The 20,582-nt window shown below is 35.0% G+C and overlaps 1 protein-coding gene across 2 annotated transcripts in view; it reads left to right on the forward strand.

The window, feature by feature from the left end:
* The window catches only part of LOC148955225 (midasin), a 348,425-nt gene extending 330,148 nt beyond the window's left edge, over positions 1-18,277 (forward strand). For both annotated transcript variants that reach the window (XM_089100939.1, XM_089100949.1), the window contains 5 exons: positions 2,717-2,925; positions 4,331-4,510; positions 7,294-7,568; positions 11,008-11,260; positions 17,997-18,277. In XM_089100939.1, coding sequence (XP_088957065.1) covers positions 2,717-2,925; positions 4,331-4,510; positions 7,294-7,568; positions 11,008-11,260; positions 17,997-18,176 — 1,097 coding nt within the window. In that variant the 3' untranslated portion in view covers positions 18,177-18,277. The remainder of the gene's footprint in view (positions 1-2,716; positions 2,926-4,330; positions 4,511-7,293; positions 7,569-11,007; positions 11,261-17,996) is intronic.
* Positions 18,278-20,582: the final 2,305 nt, after the last annotated feature.

The raw sequence follows: 20,582 nt of genomic DNA on the forward strand, positions 1-20,582 counted from the left end.
AACACAGAATAAAATCAGTCCAAAGTTATAAAAACTTTCAGTAATTTTCCAGAAAAAATCGAATTTATTTTTTCTAGCTTACTAAATCGCATAATCGAGAAGCTAAACGAAACTGTCATCCTAAATTAAACTTCTTAGGGGTGTCTTTTGGCTTTTTGGAAACCATCCGGAGATGAGTGTTGAGGTGAGGTCATTAGATCTTGTAATCAGGACATCCACCAGAAGGGATGGTCGAATCTCAACCAAATTCGTTAGGAAGTAAGAGCTGGTGATGACTTCTGGGGATAAGAATCTGATTTGTGTTTGTCGGGGGGGGGGGGCCTTATATGTATGTCATCAGAATAAATAGCAGAAAAAGTTGTTGAATCTCGAATAAACTCGATGTTAAAAAGTTGCACTTTTTAAAAGTGCCTAGTTGCACTTTTGGGGATATGTATGTAGCTCAACATATGTCGAGGGAAGATGGGTGCTCCTAAATTCTGGTCATCAGAACATCTAACGAAAGGGGTTATCAGATCACAATCAAAGTTTTTTCGTAAGAGTATGTGGCCCAGTTCCACCTTTGTGGCTTTCGGATTCAATCCTTCCTCTATGAGGGAGATGGAGGAGGTCCTTTAATTCTAGTCATTGGGATGTCTACTAGAAAAAAAAAATGACCGAATCTCAATCAAACTCTCTGGGAAGTAAAAACTTGCGCCTGATTTATGTTTTTTTCTGCTCAGATGTAACTCGCTTACAGTAGGAGAAAAGAAGGGGTTCCTAATTTCTTCTCATCAAGAGATCTGTTCAAAGATGCTACCGGGTCGAACCCTATCAAGTTCGGTTAGAGGTAAGAGTAAGTTTGCAGCTGTCTTATAGAGCTCTGTATCCATTCTGATCTTTAGGAGTTCATAAATTCTTGTCATTACGGGGTCTTTCAAGATAGTCTGTTGGATATGAGCCCCACTTTTTAGGAAGTAAGAGCAAGAATCCAAGCTTTGTTCTTAGGGAGTTTGTAACTGATCCAACCTTTACGATGAGAAAGTTTCCCGAAGTTCTTGTCATCAGGACAGGGCATCTACCAGAAGTTGTTGAATTAAAAGAAAGGGAAAAAAAACTTGGCTTGAAGCAAGAGCTACTAGGCCAGTTGTGTTCCAGTAGATAAGGGTATCTAGCGAATTTGGTTCTTAAGTGTAAAACAAGCTTGGATGAAAATAAGAGTGTCACACTTGTACTTTAAAGAAGTTTCGTGGTCAGTGTGACGTTTGCGGGTGTATGTGGGTCCCTAAATTCCTTCTATGACGATATATACCACATGCCAGAGGTTGTGGAACCTCGACCTATCTTGTTGTGAAGCAAGAGTAAGTGTCCGAATTTTGCCTTTTGGGAATTTGTGCCCAATCCGGCCGATATATTTGAAAGAGTCCCATGAGTGCTTGTTGTCAAGACGTTTACCAGAAGGTGTTGTTGGATCTTAAAGAAATTTGGTTGGAAGTAAGAGCTAATGTAATAGTTGTGCTTTTGGGGGGATCAGGGCCCAATCTTACATTTGTTACGGAGGTAATGGGGGGATACCTCTCAAACTCCTATTATTAGGACATCTAGGAGAAAGGGCAGTGGGGTCTCTGCCAAACTTGGTGAGAATTAAGATTATATCTTATTCATTGTGCTTGGGCAGTCTATACCTTTTGTTGTCCTCTTTTGGGAAAGGGCTCTATGTGGGGTAAAACGGTTACTAAATTCTTGACGTCAGTATATTTACCAGAATGGATTGTCGGATCTTAACGAAATTTCGCGCTAACGCTGCATTCTTTATTTAGTAAATCAAGTCACTTTACATTTTAGACACGAGTCTTGGCTTCTTCAGATACCGTTTGTGGCAGTTGAAGCAAAATTCTTATTGCCAGAACCCTCACCACAAAGCAACATTGAATTCCGACCAGGCTTAGTGGGAAATGAGATTTAGTGCTCTAGTCGTGCTATGCAGCGTCTGGGTACAATTCAATCTCTTTTGAAGGAGTGGGGGGGGACCTGTAAGTTCATGTCCTCAAAACATGTACAAAAACATGGTGCTGTATCTAAACTAAACCTGTTAGAAAGTAATATTGGGCTAAATATCCTTGTATTTCCTTTGCGGATTCGTACCTGATCCAATCTTTGCAGGGAGAGGGATCCATCCCTTATTGCCATCATGATATCACCAGAACGGGTTGCCATATAAAAGAAGACTGATTGGAAGGAATAGCTATTGTCTTACTTATGTTCTTTTTTGGCTCTCGGGCCAATCCTATTGCTCTGGGGAATAGGGGGATGGGGGTCTCTATACGGATATCATTTTCAATCCTCTCGACGTGAAAAAAATTATTCGGCTAGATTTGTTTAAAAATCCCAAGTAATGATTAAAAACAAGTTCTTCCTTCTCTGTAGTGTTTCTGTTGATTGTCAAAAGTCACCAACTACCAGTAGCAGTTAGTTGAACCGGCTCAAACGTAAATCTATTTTATAGTGAACTGCTATCTGTCAAAAAGGAAGAGAAAAATCTAATATGAACTTCAGCACACATTTTGCAGATCCAAGTTGGTCATAAATGGATTTTATTTGATCTTAGGCGAAGACGGTAGATTGTGCGAATGTATGCAGGAGGCTAACTAATCTTTTTTTTCTGTAATTCTTTGGGTCCATTTTTGGTACAATTGACTGCTTTATTGTCGATTATTGTTCACTACCTTTTTTTCAGCTGAGGATGAAACCCCAAGTGGTGCTGAACCATCTGAGGAACATGTTGAAGTAGAAGGTGAAATAGTTAAGACGCATGGTGCTGCCCGTGGAAATTCGACTGAATTTTTTACTAACGTCAATGTTGAAGAGGACGCTCAAAGATTAAGTCAGGAGGACATAGATCACCTTCGTTTAGAACTAGAAAATCAGGTGGCCCTTTGGTCTGAAGTAAGTTTATGTTTTTTGTGTGCTTAATTAAAGTTTCCATATGTACTGTAGCGTATCACTTTTTGGCCCCCTTTGGCACCAGACAAAACTTTGTCTCTTTAGATATCAGAGGCATATTCATTCGCCAGATGTGCATCTTTTGAACGTTTCTCTAGAAGAAAAAAAAAAAAATCAAGTTTCATGCTTTCGGTTCAGAGGTATGGTAGGGTGCTATTTTGTGTCACTGAATAGTTTCAGAATAATAGTTTCTGGATTGTGTAATTTACTTACTTAATCCTAATGCCGGAATTACATTAAGAGCGTTGTCAGCCTTCTCCGCGTGGGGCGGTCTGCAGCAAGGGCCTCTGTATCAGACAGGAAAATTCCAGCCTGGTCCAGGAATTTTCCGAGACTATCATTCCACCAGGAATTGGGTCTTCCTCTTGGACGTTTCCAGCCACTACTGGTTGGTTCAAAGTCGTAAAGAATCCGAACTGGAGTGTCGGTAGGCAGTTGCAAAAGATGTCCGAACCATCGAAGTGGTCCCTCAGCAACCAGGTGCGACAAGGGTGACTGGGAAGTCATACTTCGTAGGCGGTCTTTGCTTGACTTGTTCTCTGTATTCTCTTCCCTTTTTTTAGAGGAATATTTTGTGAAATGTTAAAATGCACATGTATAAAACGCAGTAAGTGCTCTAATTTGATATTTCTTCCTGTCAAATAGTAATTAAGGTTAAACATCCAGGGCTAACTTATGCAATCTCAGGCTGTGGAGTTTGTCATATAAGATGACTGAATTCAAATTTACATGAGAATAAGATATATTTTTCTGGTTACATTTCGCCTGATTTTCTTCGTTTTCATAAAGCCTATCCCGCCACTATAAAGAAATATCTACTGAGATAAAACATGCTAGGAGTTTCTCCGAATAGCCTAGGCCAGTCGTTGGCAACCTACTGCTCACGAGCCGCATGCGGCTCTTTTGTCGTCAAAGCGTGTCACTTTTCGTCTTTCTGATTCGAGTATCTATTCTGGATTTTTACTATTCTAACCGTTCTAGTTAGTTGGAGGCTCTCAGTCCATCAAAGCCTTGAAAGCTAGTAAGTTGAAACTTTTGTTTTTGTGGTTTTTTTTTCTTCAGATACCTCGATTAATTGAAATGTTAAATTACCGCTTTTTTTTCTTTTTTTTTTGCTTGTTTGCTGCGTTTGACAGTATTTAGTTGTGTTTGTGATCACGTGCACTGACCAAATTTTGGAAGAAAAAAAAAAACGCAGAATAGGAAAAGGCATTAAAAGAAAAAAAAAAAAATGAAATCATAATACACGAGCCCGTTTATGTGTTTTGTATACTGATTCCATTGCATGTATTTGTGCTTGAGTGAAACACGGCAGGATGTAAGCTAAAATGTGTCCTTTACGTTGCAGCATCGTCAGTGGAACGAGGCTCATTATTCAGAGGCAATAGAAGCCTGGTCAAAATACGAAGCAGTCGTATCTCCCCTTGCTCAAGATCTTTGTGAACAACTCAGATTGATTTTAGAGCCTAGTCAAGCTTCAAGACTTCGTGGTGATTACAGAACAGGAAAACGTTTAAATATGAGAAAGGTAATTATTACATATACTTCTCTCGGTAAACTGAATCGACAGATTTTTATTTGTCTTTAATTTAGTTGTTGCATATCTGTGCATTTTTCTGAAAAAGATCCCAAAAGAGGGCTTTTCTGTTTAATATGAGGTCAGTTATAATTCCTACTTGATTGAGAAATAATGTAAATTTAATTAACATTTGTGACAAATATGCGCATTAAATGTTAAATACATGTCAACATTTTGAAAGAGCAGAAGCGCCATCTCTAAATCCGTATTTGGTGTGTATTATTCAACTAAAATGTTCGGATTTATAAAGGCCAAAATTCATATTATCTGATAGCAGTGAAAGATTTTATTTTATCTAAACTGTTCGAAACAAATTTCTTGTTCTACGAAAGGAGAAGCTCATTGCATAGAAAAGAAAAATGAAAAGGGTGATCATTGTCAAAACTTACTATAAGTGGTGTTGAATCGTATTTCTCTTTGTTCCTAGGAAAAGTTTTTAGAATAAGTGTCAATAGAAATTGATTTCATTAACTTGCTGAGGAATAAAATCCTATGTTTTTATTCGTTTTGCAAAAATGGGCTTTTGAATCCGGTCGTGAGGGGTTGAAACGTTGTGAAGCTTTTCGTGGTGAATTCAAAACCATAAATTTGATGTTTTTAGTACTGATAGTTTTTTCTAGGGTAGGGGGATATTTATATTTATTGTGATTCATACTCTTAAGGAATTTAATACTTAAAAAGCAGAATTGCTCGAATATATTTGGAATTCATCGTAAAAAGAAGTTAGTAGAGGCACAGTGAAGCTTTCGTATGTCAAAAATGTACTAATCTGTGTTATTTTTATCTATTCTTCTATTTTATGCATCGTTTATGTTGTTTTTAATGTTCTATACTACCCTATGAGTTTGTAGTTTGTTTTCTATCTAGGCTATTTCTACTGTTTGGTCGTGAAGTATTGCTGGGGTAATTTACCCACAAATACATTTTATAATTTACCCACAAATACCTTTTGCAGAAGAATGTGGTTTTAAAGCTGTAAAAATAAATCTGTTGAAATTAGATTCACGATCGCATTTTGTTTGAGGATAAACTCAACTTCTAAATAAAGCTCATTGTTAAAAAATCTTTAGTTGGATTGAAACTTTAGGATGCAATGCGTGTCCTGACAGTGAGTTCAGTTTGCTAACTGAATGAAATATGAAATATAACGTTTGTTTTAGAAACAAAGTATTGCTACATATAGGTCATTATTGAACTATCACTCAATCTGTTTGCCCCCTCGCCATTGCTTTGACATTTCTGATAATGAAGCATCGGTTTTATTTTCTTCGTCATAGAAATAGCTGCCTTTGATTAAAAGCATGCTATTGTAGTTTCTCTTATAGCCCATTGTTTTTGTTGAAATATCAGTCTCTGGAGAATAGTATACAAGTAAATAAATAAAAAATAATATATATATATATATATATATATATATATATATATATATATATATATATATATATATATATATATATATATATATATATATATATATATATATATATATATATATATATATATATATATATATATATATATATATATATTGGGAAGCACGGAACCTTTGCCCTTTACTGGACAGCCCATGTTCTCTTAGCCCCATTCCACAAGAAGGTCAGTAGTTACAGTCTAAAATCTGTTGTGCTATATTTTGTAAATAGTTTAACCTATCCACTCAAGCTCGGTACGCTAGATCGATTGGTCCAACATATTTTTCTGTGTTTTAGATGTTTTGTGTTTCCAAAAATGTTTACCTCTCCATTTCTTGCTTTGATAAATAATTTGAAATGAGAACTTTTGACGTCAATGCCTGTCTTGGAGCAATAAAAACACAACTCATTTCATAAGAAATAGGTCACTAGTAACAGTCGAAAACCCAAATGGTATTACTGGATGTTTTTTGCTCTCAGCTAAAAATTATGCCAGGTGACATATGGCATTGAAATGGAGTTCCAACTTTTAACCCAGTATTTCGAATGCTGAAACCCACTTTTGACGTCGGACGAAATTTTGTATGAAAAATATGAATGATGGGCCAAGTTTACTTAACATTGAGCATTTATTTTCAAAACTATGGATTTTTCCAATAAGGCCTAACGAGATGTAGTGAGGGAAGGTTAAATTAATAAATAAGAGGGACTTTTGCTTATCAATTCCCGAAATTTAATGATATGTATTTAAATAACGGTAAAAAACCAGTAAGACAGTAAGATAGTAGCTACAGCAATCTTGCAAATTGAGAAAAAAAATTGGGAGGGGACCTACAAGAAATTATCTCAACAGATCTCAACCACCGCTTTTGGCGTCCTCTGTGTAATGTTAGTTGTGGAGTTTTTTTCCTTTTTTTTAGTTACTAAAATGCGACCAAAGATGCACCAAAGAAATTTTAATTAGCCTTGTATCTATTGGCTGATATTTTCATGTTAATTTTGGTGATATAATTTTGATATAGAGTTAACAAAGAAACGGTAGACCGAAATTTTTTGAATTTCTTCGTTGTTGCCATCTTAAAAGAAAGCTCTCCGTTCTTGCTAATTTTGAATCTTTTTTTTGTGTGTGTTTGTATAGACAGATTCCAGGAAAGAGGAGGAGGGGTAATTTAGATTTTCTTTCTCCCTTCATTCTGAATCTACGCTTCGGCACTGTTGTGCAGGAGTTGTCATAGTTAAAGAAATATTGTGACCAGACATGTCAAGGGAACCGTTTCTCTTTTTTTTTCTTTTTTTTCATGTTGATTATGATTTTTGCAGGTCATTCCATATATTGCTAGTCAATTCCGAAAAGACAAAATTTGGCTGCGTCGTACCAAACCTTCAAAGCGGCAGTATCAAATAGTTTTAGCCGTTGATGATTCGTCCAGTATGGCTGACAATCACTCAAAGCAGCTGACATTTGAGTCATTGGCTATGATCTCGAAAGCACTGTCGTTAGTTGAAGCTGGTGAACTTGGGGTTGTCAGTTTTGGAGAAACAACTAGATTGGTTCACGACTTGTCTGAGGCTTTTACAAGCCAAAGTGGTGGAAAGTATGTAGATCCATTCAATTAGTATCGTGTTGCGGGAGCAACTCTACTTTCTCTCTTTTTTCACACTGGTTCAGCGGTCAGGAAAATTAATAGAAAAATTAAAGCTTTTTCTTGCGTATGGGGATCCTGTAACGGAGAAGAAAAGCTCCTGTGAAATTTGAAAAACTTCTTGTATTCTAGAAAAAAAATAGCTTATTAAATAATACCACAATTAAACAAAGTAGCTATCCTAGCTCTGAAAGTTTTCTAGACGTTTACCACCCCACCTCCCCCCCCCCACCCCGCGGAAAATACCCCCGTAGAAAATAAGGTTTCCAAATTTGAGATTTTTATTTGAGTTTTGTTTTTTAGTTTTGTTGAAAAGTGCTAAGGAAGGGCAAAAAGAGGAAATTACACCCCATAAGTATCTTGAAAACTTAGAAAAAAAAAACCGCAAACCATTTTTGTTGAAAAGACTTCCATATGAACGTTGGAATTTTTTGCAATAGCGGGTGCCAAATTAAAAAAAAAAGAAGAGAAAAAAAATAAAAAGGATAAATTGATAGGATAGTTGACTTTGGGAACCAACAAATTCTAAATTGTTTAAGTTTTTACTGACGAAAGCGTTGCCAAATTCTATTAGTGAGTTTTTCTTATCTCCCAAGTGTAAAACTACCACAAATCACCATTAACAAATAAATGAAACCCAAAACTAAGAGGATTTAATATAGATAACCTATTCAAACTCAAAACGAGTAAAAATTATAATGAGTTGTATTGATCACACCCATGTCATTTTTTGGCCAGAACATAATTTGCACTTCACTAAAAAAAAAAATAATAATAATAAAAACCGTGTATTGTCAGTTAATTTATATATTCTGATCTTTATTCCTTATAGTCTTAATACTTCTTTATGTATTAAAGTCAGACAAGTGAAAATATTTAAAATGTGTTTTGTATTGCTTTTACAAAATCAAACTTGTTTCTTAACTTTTGTAACACCAGATTAAATGTGAAACGGAATATAAAGTTTGTTCACCTGAAATCTAGCCACATTCACTGCTTTGTTTTTCTGTTTTTTTTTTTTTTCTATTAGACTCCATAGTTTTTTCTTTTAAGATTATTTGACTTTATTTCTGCTCATTTTTGGTTTTATGAGACTCTTTACTTCTCTTTAAAAAACTTGTTCCGCATGTTCTCTATTAACAAATGCTATTTGTAAGTATTTAAATAAAAAGAGAACAAGTTTTTCAACTGAAAGTAAAGAGCAACATCAAAACCTTAAAAGAACAGAAATTATTACGTATGTGAAAGGGGTTGCCTCCTCCTCAAGACCTCGCTCTTTACGATAAAGTTTGTTTTTATAGAATTTTAAAACAATGCTTATTATTCTAATTAACCGGTCATTGCGTTTTAGGAATCGTTCTTAAAGAATTAGGACAAAAAGTCAAAACTTTAGCGTAAAGAGCAAGGTCTTGTGGAGGGGACAACTCCTTTCATATAGGCTACTTAATAACTTATATTCGTCTTAAGTTTTGATGTTGTAGTTTTGATGTTGCTCCATATTTTCAGTTGAAAAAAACTTTTTTTTAATTTAATTTCTCATCTTTTTTAAATAATCCCGGGAATTCCGGCTCTCTCCATAAAAAACTCAAGTTTACGCTATGTACAACTCGAGAACAGACCGGTTTCTTCGTTGGTTTCTTCGCTACTTTGAAAAAAATTTGGTCTATGTATTTGCACATTAGGGGGTGGGGTAAGGTATATTGGGTCTGCATGCAAAATGTGTTAAGTACAATTATTCTTTATATTATGAAGTAAGAATTGTTTTCTGACTTCGAATATTTCTCATCTATTTTGTCACTTATCTTGTCTTGTCTCACGCTAAGCTGAAAGAAACTACGAAAGAAACCGGTGTGAAAGCGACAAATTTTTTCAGTTTTACAAAGCGTAAACTTCAGTGAGTGGCATATAATACACAAGTACCAAAATTTCTTCCGCCAAAAGAAAAAAAAACAAATCTAAGATAAAATTGTCAAATTTGGAAAGCCTTATTTTCCACGGGGGGAGGGGGGTGTTTTCCGCGGCGGGTTTTTTTTCCGGGGGGTAAACGCCGGCCAACCTCTGAAAGGTAACTTCAAAGAGATAATGGAATGTCAAACTCGTTAGAATATTGAAATTTCTCTAGAAAATTTTGAATTTAAATTGTGTACTTTCCAATTTTCCATAAAAATAATTTTGCGAAAGTCTATCCTAAAATTCCAAATTCGGATATTTTGATTTTTTTTTTTTTTTTTTTTTTTTTTTTTTTGATTAATTTTTTGTTGTATTTTAACGCATCTTGCATTTTATCTGGTATTACAATGCAATTTAAGTAAGAAGACCCTGATCTTACTTATACCGAATCACGTTTTAAGAGTCAGAAATTGATTTTCCTTAGCATCTTAGAGGCAACTTTTTTTCCTGGAAAATCTACATCTCTTTTTGTGAATGCAAAAAAAAACAGATATTATAAGAACTGGAGCTTCCTGAAATACAATCTTTACAGTGATACTTCCGTTTTGAAATGTTTATTTTTAGAAGACTACATTTTATCCAAGTAAAGCACCATAGCATCGTCGATAAACTTTTTAGAAACAAGATAAAGTCGAGTCCTTGCATAAGTTTATATTGTGTCTTTCATAAAGGCGAAAATTATGTGTCTCCTATGCATTTTTGTGGGAATTTTTGGGAAATCTTAAGTCATTTCGGTGACGGGTATTTTATTAATTACAAATTAAACAAAGTAGCTATCCTAGCTCTGAAAGGTAGCTTCTATGCCTAAGGTATAATAGAATGTCAAACTCGTTCGAATAAAGTCATTTTGTTGACGGGTGTCCATCTCCCACGGTCGATCCTTAGTAAAGTCATTAGGTTAAAAGCTTTGACCATCAAAAAACCCAAGGATGACAATTGGGGAGGAGCAGGGTGGGCAATGGCTCCCTCCCCTAGTTAAGAAATAAAAAATACCCCGCCCCTCAATATTTGGAAAAATACCATTTTCATTCTTTTTGCTTTTCTTCTATTTTGAAAAATACGTGCATTTTCATGAATTTGTGCATCTGAAAGAATCTGTATTTGTCAGGTATTGGTGCTGGAGGGAAATTTGAATTCTGGCCCACTACTTCAACATTAGAAATATTTTGTAACTTAGAATATTTTGTAACTTCTCACCTTTTCTACATGTATTCAGAATTACGTGTTCCAATAACTTAGCTTTTCTAGTATTCGTAAGTCCAATTTCCTTTTTTATTTCAAATGTATAGTTTTGTAATTCAAAATTCGTACCAAGATTTGTGGGCAAAAGGCACTGATTTAGTATATTCCTAGTCTGGTTAAATACAAGATATCTTTAACTTCCACTCAGAAATTTAAGTGATAACACATATAGCTAACTTCATCTTCTCCTTGTTTTTAGATTACTTCACGATCTCGCATTTGCTCAAAAGAAGACTCGCATTGGCCAAATGGTTAATTTTGTAACTGCTAATCTTTTGCAATCTCGAAGTCGATTACATTCGTCGTCAGAACTGGCACAATTGCTTGTGGTGCTTTCAGACGGCCGGGGTATCTTTAGTGAGGGAATAGAACCAGTTAGGCAAGCCATCCGAAGAGCCAAAGAAGCATCTATTTTTATGGTCTTTGTCATCATTGATAACCCAGAAAATAAGGTTGGTTTAGTCTTCTGATTAATGCACTTTTTGCTTAATCGGATATTGGTATTCACATTTCTCATGGATCTTGAGAGGAATTTTAGTTTTATATCCTTATTTTGTTTGTTTGTCATTTTTTGGTATTTTTTTACTCTTCAGGTCTATTTACTATTCTATACTTTATTTTACTATTCATATGCTTTTGAATTTACTATTCAGGTCTATAAGATAATAACAAAGGCATAAAGAGTGTGCATTAAAAAGAAAAAAAAGTTTAAGAAATGTCTGTATAAGAGTACGAAAATAAAATTCCAGGAGAAGGCCTGGGGAATCTTACGGTTCTTTTCTGCTAATACCCAGAGCTTCTTCTATGACCTGCAATCTCAATTTATTTTTCTATTGCTATGAAAGATATATTAGGTGGTGGTGGTGGTGGGGGGGGGGGGTTGTCATTGGAGTCCAGGATTGACTCTCAGCAACCTCATAGCAAGACTAATTAAATATTTTCGAAGACACAATATGTGCTTTCTGGTGACTTCAATGACAAGCTATCTCTCAATTTGTCTCTGTATTACTATAAAAAAGAGTAATAGGTGAGGGGGAAGGATTTGTCTTTGGAGTCTAGTATTGGCCCTTTGCAGCTCTGTAATAATTTTTTTTAATGTTCTTGAAAGTATCGTATGAACTTTTTTTTCTGGTAGAAGGTGGGGGGGGGGGTCTCCCCTTGCCCAACTTCTTGCAAATTTAGGATTTTTTATCATAAAGCAGTATCAACCCTTTTATGATTATTATCTTTTTTCAACTGAATTTAGTTTTAATGCTTAATTTGTTTTAATTATTTGATAGTTTTAAAATAATTTGCTCGTTTTTATCATTCTATGTATTAGATCTTATTTCGAGTGTTTGTCTCCATTCTGCGAAGTTAGAATTTTTCTACGCTATGTGGCAACCTAAACTGCTATATAAGACTATAAAATAACGAATTGAGAAATCAATTAAAGAGAGGAGCTTGACAAATCAGTACTCGGATTTAACTCGGATTAAAATCGGATTTAATATGGGGGGAAATCTATCCAGCTGAGATGATGAGATGAGATAACTTTATTTTCAACTAATAATTACATCTTACTTAGCGGGCACATGCCACATGTTTTTGAATAACATTATCAACAAACGTAGAAACGGTAAGAACGTATGACGTTTTATTAAGCCACTATCGTGGCTTGAGCAGCGTCACACAATCTTTTATTTTAAACCAAACTCATTCACTCTTTCTACTCTTTTCATACCATTCAATACAATTTAACTCTCCCGAATAATAATAAAAAAAATATATATTTATATATATATATATATATATATATATATATATATATATATATATATATATATATATATATATATATATATATATATATATATATATATATATATTTAATTCCCACCTAACAAAAACTTTTTTAATCTAATTTTAAACTGAAACTGGTTTTCTGACTCCCTAATACTCTCCTGGAAACCATTCCAAAAGTTAACTGCATAATTTCCAATTGCAAAACTAGATCGACTCGTACTCCTTACTTCTGAGACTAAGCTTCCGCGACCTCTAGTCCTATGATGATGATAATCAGAATTAAACTTTAAAAAATCTCTAAAATATTCTGGAGATAATCTATTAAGCACTTGGTAAATAAACACTCGCGCCTGATGGTCCCTGATCTGAAGAACATTTGAAATTCTAAAAGTGATAAAACATTCACGTGTATTCTCATACTGAACAAACTCACCCAGTACTCGTAGTGCCTTATTCTGAAGAATCTGCAGTCTTTAAATATTTGAAGAAAAATTAGATGCATAAATAAAGGAACCATAGATAATAAAAGGGTGAAAAACAGTATGATATGTATTTCTTAAAACAGTTAAAGGTAACACGTGTTTCAAACGCCGCATCACTCCAAGACCTCGTGCAAGTTTAGAATCATATTTATGTTTCTTCCAACTCAAATCATTATCAACATAAAATCCTAAATATTTATTTTCGAAAACCTGTGAAAGCGACACATTTTCAAATTAAATAGAAGCACCATATACAATTTTTCCTTTCACACTAAAAACCATATAAGTTGTTTTAACAGTAAGGTAAGTCAGAGAGATAAACACCAAAATGTTTTCCAGCGTTCGGTTTGCTTTATCCACTAGTTCGTCCAGTGACCGTGCAGAAATTGTCAAAACAGTATCATCTGCAAATGCTCTAACAGTTGCTTCAGGAACGTAGAACTTTAAAGTATTGACGCATGTAACAAAGAGTGATAGACCCAGGACTGAGCCCTGTGGAGGTCTAAATTTTATAGAACAGACTCCACTAATAATGTTATCTAGCATTACTTTTCTTGATCTTCCATAAAAATACGGTTTAAACCAATTCAAACAAACTTCTTGTATCCCCAGACAAGACAGGCGATACAGTAACAACTCAAAATCCACAGTGTTGAAGGCTTTTTTGAAGTCGACAAAGATCGTTGAAGGAATAAAACCTGTTTCTAGAGCTCCATTGACTTCATCCCGAAGGTGAACAGTATGGCTAGTAGAATGTTTACTGCGGAATCCAAATTGGCTGTCACACAATATTCCTAGTTTATCCAAATATTCATAAAGTCTCCTGTGAATTATCTTTTCATAGATTTCAGAAAAAATAGGTAATGACGAAATCGGTAGCCAATTCGATAGTTGTTGTTTGTTGCCCCCTTTATACAATGGTATTACCTTTGCCAGTTCCAGACCACTAGCGAATTCACCGGTCTGGAGTGATAGATTTATTAAATCAATTAGACAAGGTAGTATATAAACTAGGATAGTATTTACAGCTCTAAGATTAAGTCCATCTATTCCGGCCGAGTTGGACTTTAGTCCTTTCACTGTGCTCTCGATCTCCTTTGCTTTGCACCTCTCGCACGAAAAAATGCGTCCTTCGCCTCGATTATCAATAAAGGACTTCTCCAGATGTCTTCCAGACTTTTTAGCTACTTCTTCCTTAATACTTGCGCCTGTGTTCGTGAAATATTTTCCGAATCCATCTGCCATTTCCTGTTTATCAGTGATTTCACTTCCATTCACCAACAGACTCTTTACTCCATCACTATCATTAATCTTCCCTTTTAAAACCTCGTTTATTAGTCGCCAGGTTTCTTTTGCATCACCACTTTTACCATCAAAAGCAGAAGCATAATATGCTTTTTTCTCACTGCGACGCTTATGCTTAACTTTGTTTCTCACTCGCTTAAATTCTTCAAATAAACTCACATTTTCCGGGCTCTGTAAATGTTTTTCAAAAAGCTGGTTTCGTATTTCCATCATTTCAAGCAATTCTGTGGTCACCCTTGGCTTTCTTGGCTCATTTTCTTTTTCCTTTTATTTTCCTCAGAGGACCAGACACCTCATATACCGGTAAGAGAATATTCATAAACCTATCGAACGCTGTAGTTGCATTTTGCTTTTCGCTAACTTCATCCCATGCTATAGTACTAACTTGCTCTTTCAGCTTTCTCAAGTTATTATTTCTCAAATCTCTATAAACTCTCTTACTTAGGTTTTTAGCTGAAGTTTTAATACTATTTATCATACAAACAATCGGGAGGTGGTCAGAAGCAGGTTGAAAGAGAACATCACAGAATGCTTGCCTCAGAGATAATGCAAGATTTAAAAATTCTAAATTAACACTATTTAAATTCAATAAATCAAAGTTAAAATCACCCAGAATAACGCACTCTGATCGACTAGACTGGGCCCTACTTAAAAACGGATCAAACTCCTGAAAAAATTCCTCCGGATGAGCACCTTCATTCCATAAATAAAGGTCCTCCCTTTCCTTAAAATTCAATCCCTCTCTCACCAAAAATGCAAGTCCCCCGCGCCCCATTGACTGCTGCGACTTTGATATCAGTTGGTAGCCTGGAAAAGAGTAGGAAGAGAGAAAACTGTACATACTCAAGAATGATTCACAAATTCCAAAAATACCAATCACAATATCAATATTACTAAAAAACTGAATTATTTCTTCAAAAGCCGAGGTTTTGTAGCAATTCCATTGAGCAACACACAGACTATTCACCTCTTTCTTAATTTAACCAAACTCTTCAAAACGAACGTAGCGGCTGGGACGGAGTGGCTTTGGGCATTCATCAACTCGATCTTGAAAATGGAGACCTATCTGATGTGATAAAACATCATCAACTGAGAGCGAATTTTTTTCAAGCAACTCTAACCGAGGTATTGGGAGTAGACTAACCATAATAAGAAAGTAAAATAAAAAGCCACGATCTTGTTTTCTTCATTAGGGATAAAACCCATACATAAACTGGAAAAAAGGAAATAGGAATAATTGAATAATAATAATAAGAATAAATAAACAAAGAAAAAAAAAAAAAAAAAACAGGACACTCAATCACGATCGAATATGTCACTCAGAGACGAAAGTCTACGAGCAGAGGTTGCATTCTCCGGACGGACATAGATCTGACCTTGGTTTGACCACACGAACTTATTGCCGTATTTTTTCTTTGCAGCATTCAACAATTCTCTTTTTTTCTTTGTTAGGTTCTCAGCCACAAAAATCTTTGTGTTCGCAAGGTTTTTTTTTGTAAGCAAAAACTTTCACAGCTGTGTGGCCGTCTTTGAACTTAACTAAAACAGGAACAATTTTATCAGAGCGGCTATCATCAGAGTTCAGCCGAAACCTATGCACATATATAACATCACTATCAGCAAGACCTGAGAACGCCATCTTATTGCGTATAATATTCATTGTTGCATCTTTTACGTCAACACCGGGGGGTTGTTTGACACCATTGAACAGTAGTATATCCAGTCTCCACTCTTGGTCAGCATCATCCAGCTCGGTTTCAACTCTAACAACTCAATTTTCAAGTAATTCCAGTTGGTTTTGAGATATTTTCAGGTCTTTTTCAATCCTGTCAAATCTCGGAGTAAATTCCAATATAATCGCATCGTGAACTACGCCAATTATCTTTTCAATTTCAGCAGCGGATGGTGCGGTCGAGGGGTGAATTTTAAGTGCTTCGTTAACTTTCTGCGCAATAGCCTGTTTCATATTTTATTTTGTTACTGCTACATCTTTAAGAGTTCGCTCAATAATCCCCGAAGTATCTGAACTTGTAGCCGAATTTTTATAAACAAGCGAGCTGAGAGCGAGTTCCTCAAAAGCGCCTTTAACTCCCTTTCCAACTTTTTTCATAGCTTCAGGTTTTGTTTGATTCGAAATTTTTCCGCAGTACCAAGCCGCCTGAGGCCAACATAGCTACACACGCTCCCCTCCATCCCAATCTATTCAAAGCCTCCCTTTTTACACGCTCCCAGGAAGTTCCCGTTTCCCTTAAATCTTTCCTTACGACGTCCTCCCACTCCATTCGGGGACTTGTTTAGCCCTAGATGGTTGGCCGAAAAGGACAATCTTTGGCAATCTGTCATCCTTAATCTTCAGATTGGCGCCCTATCCATCTTAGTCTTTCTCCCATTATGGCCCTAGATAGCAGGACTGAACCACATTTTCCACCGAGCCTACTGTTTGAGATACGGTCAGCCAGTCGGGTACCCAAAACAATCCGTAGACAATTTCTCTGGGAAAAAATCTTGCAAATCTTACTCCGTTTTTCGGAGTGCCCATGCTTCAGAACCATACTTGACCACTGTCGTCACTGCAGCTTTAAATATCCTAATCTTGATAATTATTTATTTCACAAGCTAGCTATTATGAAAGTGTGAAAATTAACCCTTGGTCGCAACCGAAAGCTTGCAGCTCCTGAAATACATTTATGTAAACACAGTTGTATTTTTGCATCTCTGCCCAGAAATACCCTTGCAATAATATGTCTCTGGGAGAATCGACCATTAGATATTTTACATTTAATTTGAGCTGATCTCTAGAAACATTCTTTGATACACTTTGGCTTGCATTCTCATACACTTTGAGCCAAATCTAATGTTGATCATTTAATTGTTGATAGGAAATTCATGGTGTATTGTATTATCTCTTTTCCACTTGTATGTTTGAAGCCTAGGGTTTAATGGTACGAACGATGTAATCTGTGGAAATGGTAAATACAAAGTTGAATTGAAGCCTGAACAGAGATTATCAAAAAAGAATAATCAAAGCATTGTATGAAAACCTGTAAAGGGTTGTCTCATCATCAATACCATAGTTTAAAAGGGTTAATTTTCGATCAGGGAACTGCAACGTGCTTAGACAGACTAATATTTATCATTCTGACAGAGCAAATGACGTGGTGACGTGATGACCAAACAGCATTAGTTGTAAAATCAGTCCGTTTATTTTTACTAATTCCTAAACCTTAATTTCAACGACTCTTGATTTTTCTATGCGTTAGGTATTACTGAACCCCATTCCAAAGTGTTGTTTGCAATATAAGAACTGTGCTGGTTAGTTTTAAACTTAACATGGCTGAAAAACTGTGACTAACAAAAAGTATATTAAAATAAAACATTATATGTATGATTTTTCGAATAGTATACGTTGCATGAACGTATTCTTCTGACTCGAGTTATAAGGTAATGTATTGTTTCTTTTAATTTCTGATACAAAACATCACTGCTTAAAAAATAAATAAAAATCTGATTTTGATTTTCACGTATTTACCGGTTTCATACCAGTATCTTTGTAATGTTACCAAAAAATGTGTTTTTAACATTTTGGAATTTTTAACGTATTTCTTATTAATTTCAGGATTCCATATTAGATATTCGTCAGCCAATTTTCGAAGAGGGTCGATTAAAGGAAATCCGAAATTATATGGACCAATTCCCATTTCCGTATTATTTGATACTAAGGGATATCAATTCGTTACCGGTGGTGCTAAGTGATGCCCTAAGGCAGTGGTTTGAATTGGTTACAAGTCAAGACTAGTAGAGCTTTCGATAAAGCAAGGTTAAATGAAGATCTATTAAAACTTTAATAGTGTCTTGAAACTCCTTTAACTGGTCTTGTTATTTGTAATAAATGTTTTCAGTTTATGTTTTGTGTTTGACTTTCCTTGTCTACCTTTATGTCTGCAAATTAATTTCGGAAAGTAGGCTTAACGACAGTAGCATATCAAAATAAGAATTTCTGATTACTTAGCTTTGCAAATTAGATGTTGTACATGTATTAAGGCCAAAACTGGAAAGCCTTATCCAGAAAGTATCACTTTTTTGGTATGAGACAGACGGGATCCGCCTATCGCAACCCCCTTCCCCCTCACTTTAAATGGTTATGTGTTAATTTTGACTTTGACTTTATTCAATATAAACACACAAATAAAACACAACTCCAGGGACTGACCAATGATCCCTAGGGCCTAAATGTAGTCCCTGAAGAACTCGAATATTCATACAAATACTATCACTAATTATTGACAAACAACAAATTGACAAACAAACAAACTTAAAAAAAACAAAAAAAAACTCGAATATTCATACAAATACTATCACTAATTATTGACAAACAAACAAACTTTGAAATAAAAACAAAAAAAATTACTGAAAAAATGCACCTTGCACTACATTTAAAAAGAGAGAATCCTCCTAAAAACTATTCATCTGTACTAGTAGAAAGAAGATGTTTCCAATAATAGTATCGAAATGACGGAACTGAAACAGAATCTTTTACTTCAAGTGAAATACTGTTCCATAATTTCATCCCAATAAATTTCGTAGGAAAAGGTGCTATTTCCGTGTCACAAATACCCGAGATTCGAGAAAATTTGTACATGGTGACGTTGGATAAGCATGATAATATGACGATAAATGAAAAAGGACAAGTTGTGTTAGTCTTGGGGGTGCTAGACTATTCAAGTATTTATACATGAAAACAGCAGTTTGGAGCTTACAAATTTGTCTTACTGTTAGCAACTGAGATTTAAGAAAAACTTGTTTAGTATTAAGCTTATTAAAACAAATTGACTTTACAGCTCTATTTTGTAAGATTTGAATTCTCTTTAAAATATAACAAAAAGAATTAGCCCAAACGGCCTTTAGCCCTTAGGGATCTCATTATCTTTATGTTTATTTGGCCTCAAAATTCGATTAATAATTTTCCACGTTGAAGATATATCATTCTTCGCAAGTTCAAAGGCATTAAAAAATCATTCGTCTTAGCATCTTATTTTTTCTTAATGACAACATCTCGATAACTAACATAAATATTTAGATTTTCATTTGACGGTTTCTTCAACATTCTACTATAAAAGCTTGATTCTTAATTTTATCGTGTTTCGTAATTCCTTTGTTAGCCGTCGAGGTTTTAAATTATTTTTCTTTCTCGATTTGTTTTCATGTGGTCCTTCAATCTTACAGCATTTGTGCATTGCTTCACGAATCTTATCCGAAAACAAAAAATGACCTACTTCATGGTCATTCTGACTCAAAACGTCGCTCCATTCTAGTTTTCCTAAATGATCTTTTAATTTAAATTTGGTTCATTGAAAACAAATATTTTCTCTTCAATTTTATGCTGGTCATTTGGATATGATGATAAATCGCTAAACGAAACTGTTACAAATGCAAGTAGATGATCCGAACCTGTCGCAATTAGCACATTTGATGATTTCAGCCAGTCACAAATATCTTCACTAATTAATGTATTATCAATAAGCGTGGCTGTGCGTTCTGTAATTCGTGTGGGGATGTTAATCGACGGGAAAAAATTAAATGATAGCATAGTTGTTAAAAATTCCGCATTCATATTATTTCCTAGCTCCAATAAATTATAGTTGAAATCTTCCATTAGCATACACGGGTTTTTACACGACCCTAAATTCTGACAAAGATTCTCAAAATGCTGAAACATTTCCGTGGGGTTAGAACTAGGTGTCCTGTAAATAATAGCAATCAAAATTTCAACATCATACTTTTTTACATTAACAACAAAAGACTCAAACCGACCTTCAACCCAGATACCTAAAGTATCTTCTACAGTTACAGAAATATCATTCCGCACGTAAATTCTTAATCCACCTTTCCGCATCTGCGTTCTATTTTTATAATAAAAAGAATAGACTCCTAGTAATTACATACTTAGAGGCGAAATTCCACTAAAGAAAGTCTCAGTTAGTGATAATAAACCAACACAAAGATTACTTTCATTGACTTTCGTAAGTAGTATATCAAAAGCAGTTTCAAGCCCCTGACAATTATACGTGGCTATGATAAAACCACTCGATGATTCAATTTGTCTCAGATCACAGGGATCAATATGCTTAGAAACCGGAATACTCAGGTCTGAACTCACTTTTTCATTCCCACCATCATTTTCACAAAGGCCTCGTTCACATAC

This window comes from Artemia sp. Qi Xiang Cuo, chromosome 2, assembly GCF_049724085.1.
Source record: "Artemia sp. Qi Xiang Cuo chromosome 2, ASM4972408v1, whole genome shotgun sequence".
Taxonomy (NCBI): domain Eukaryota; kingdom Metazoa; phylum Arthropoda; class Branchiopoda; order Anostraca; family Artemiidae; genus Artemia; species Artemia sp. Qi Xiang Cuo.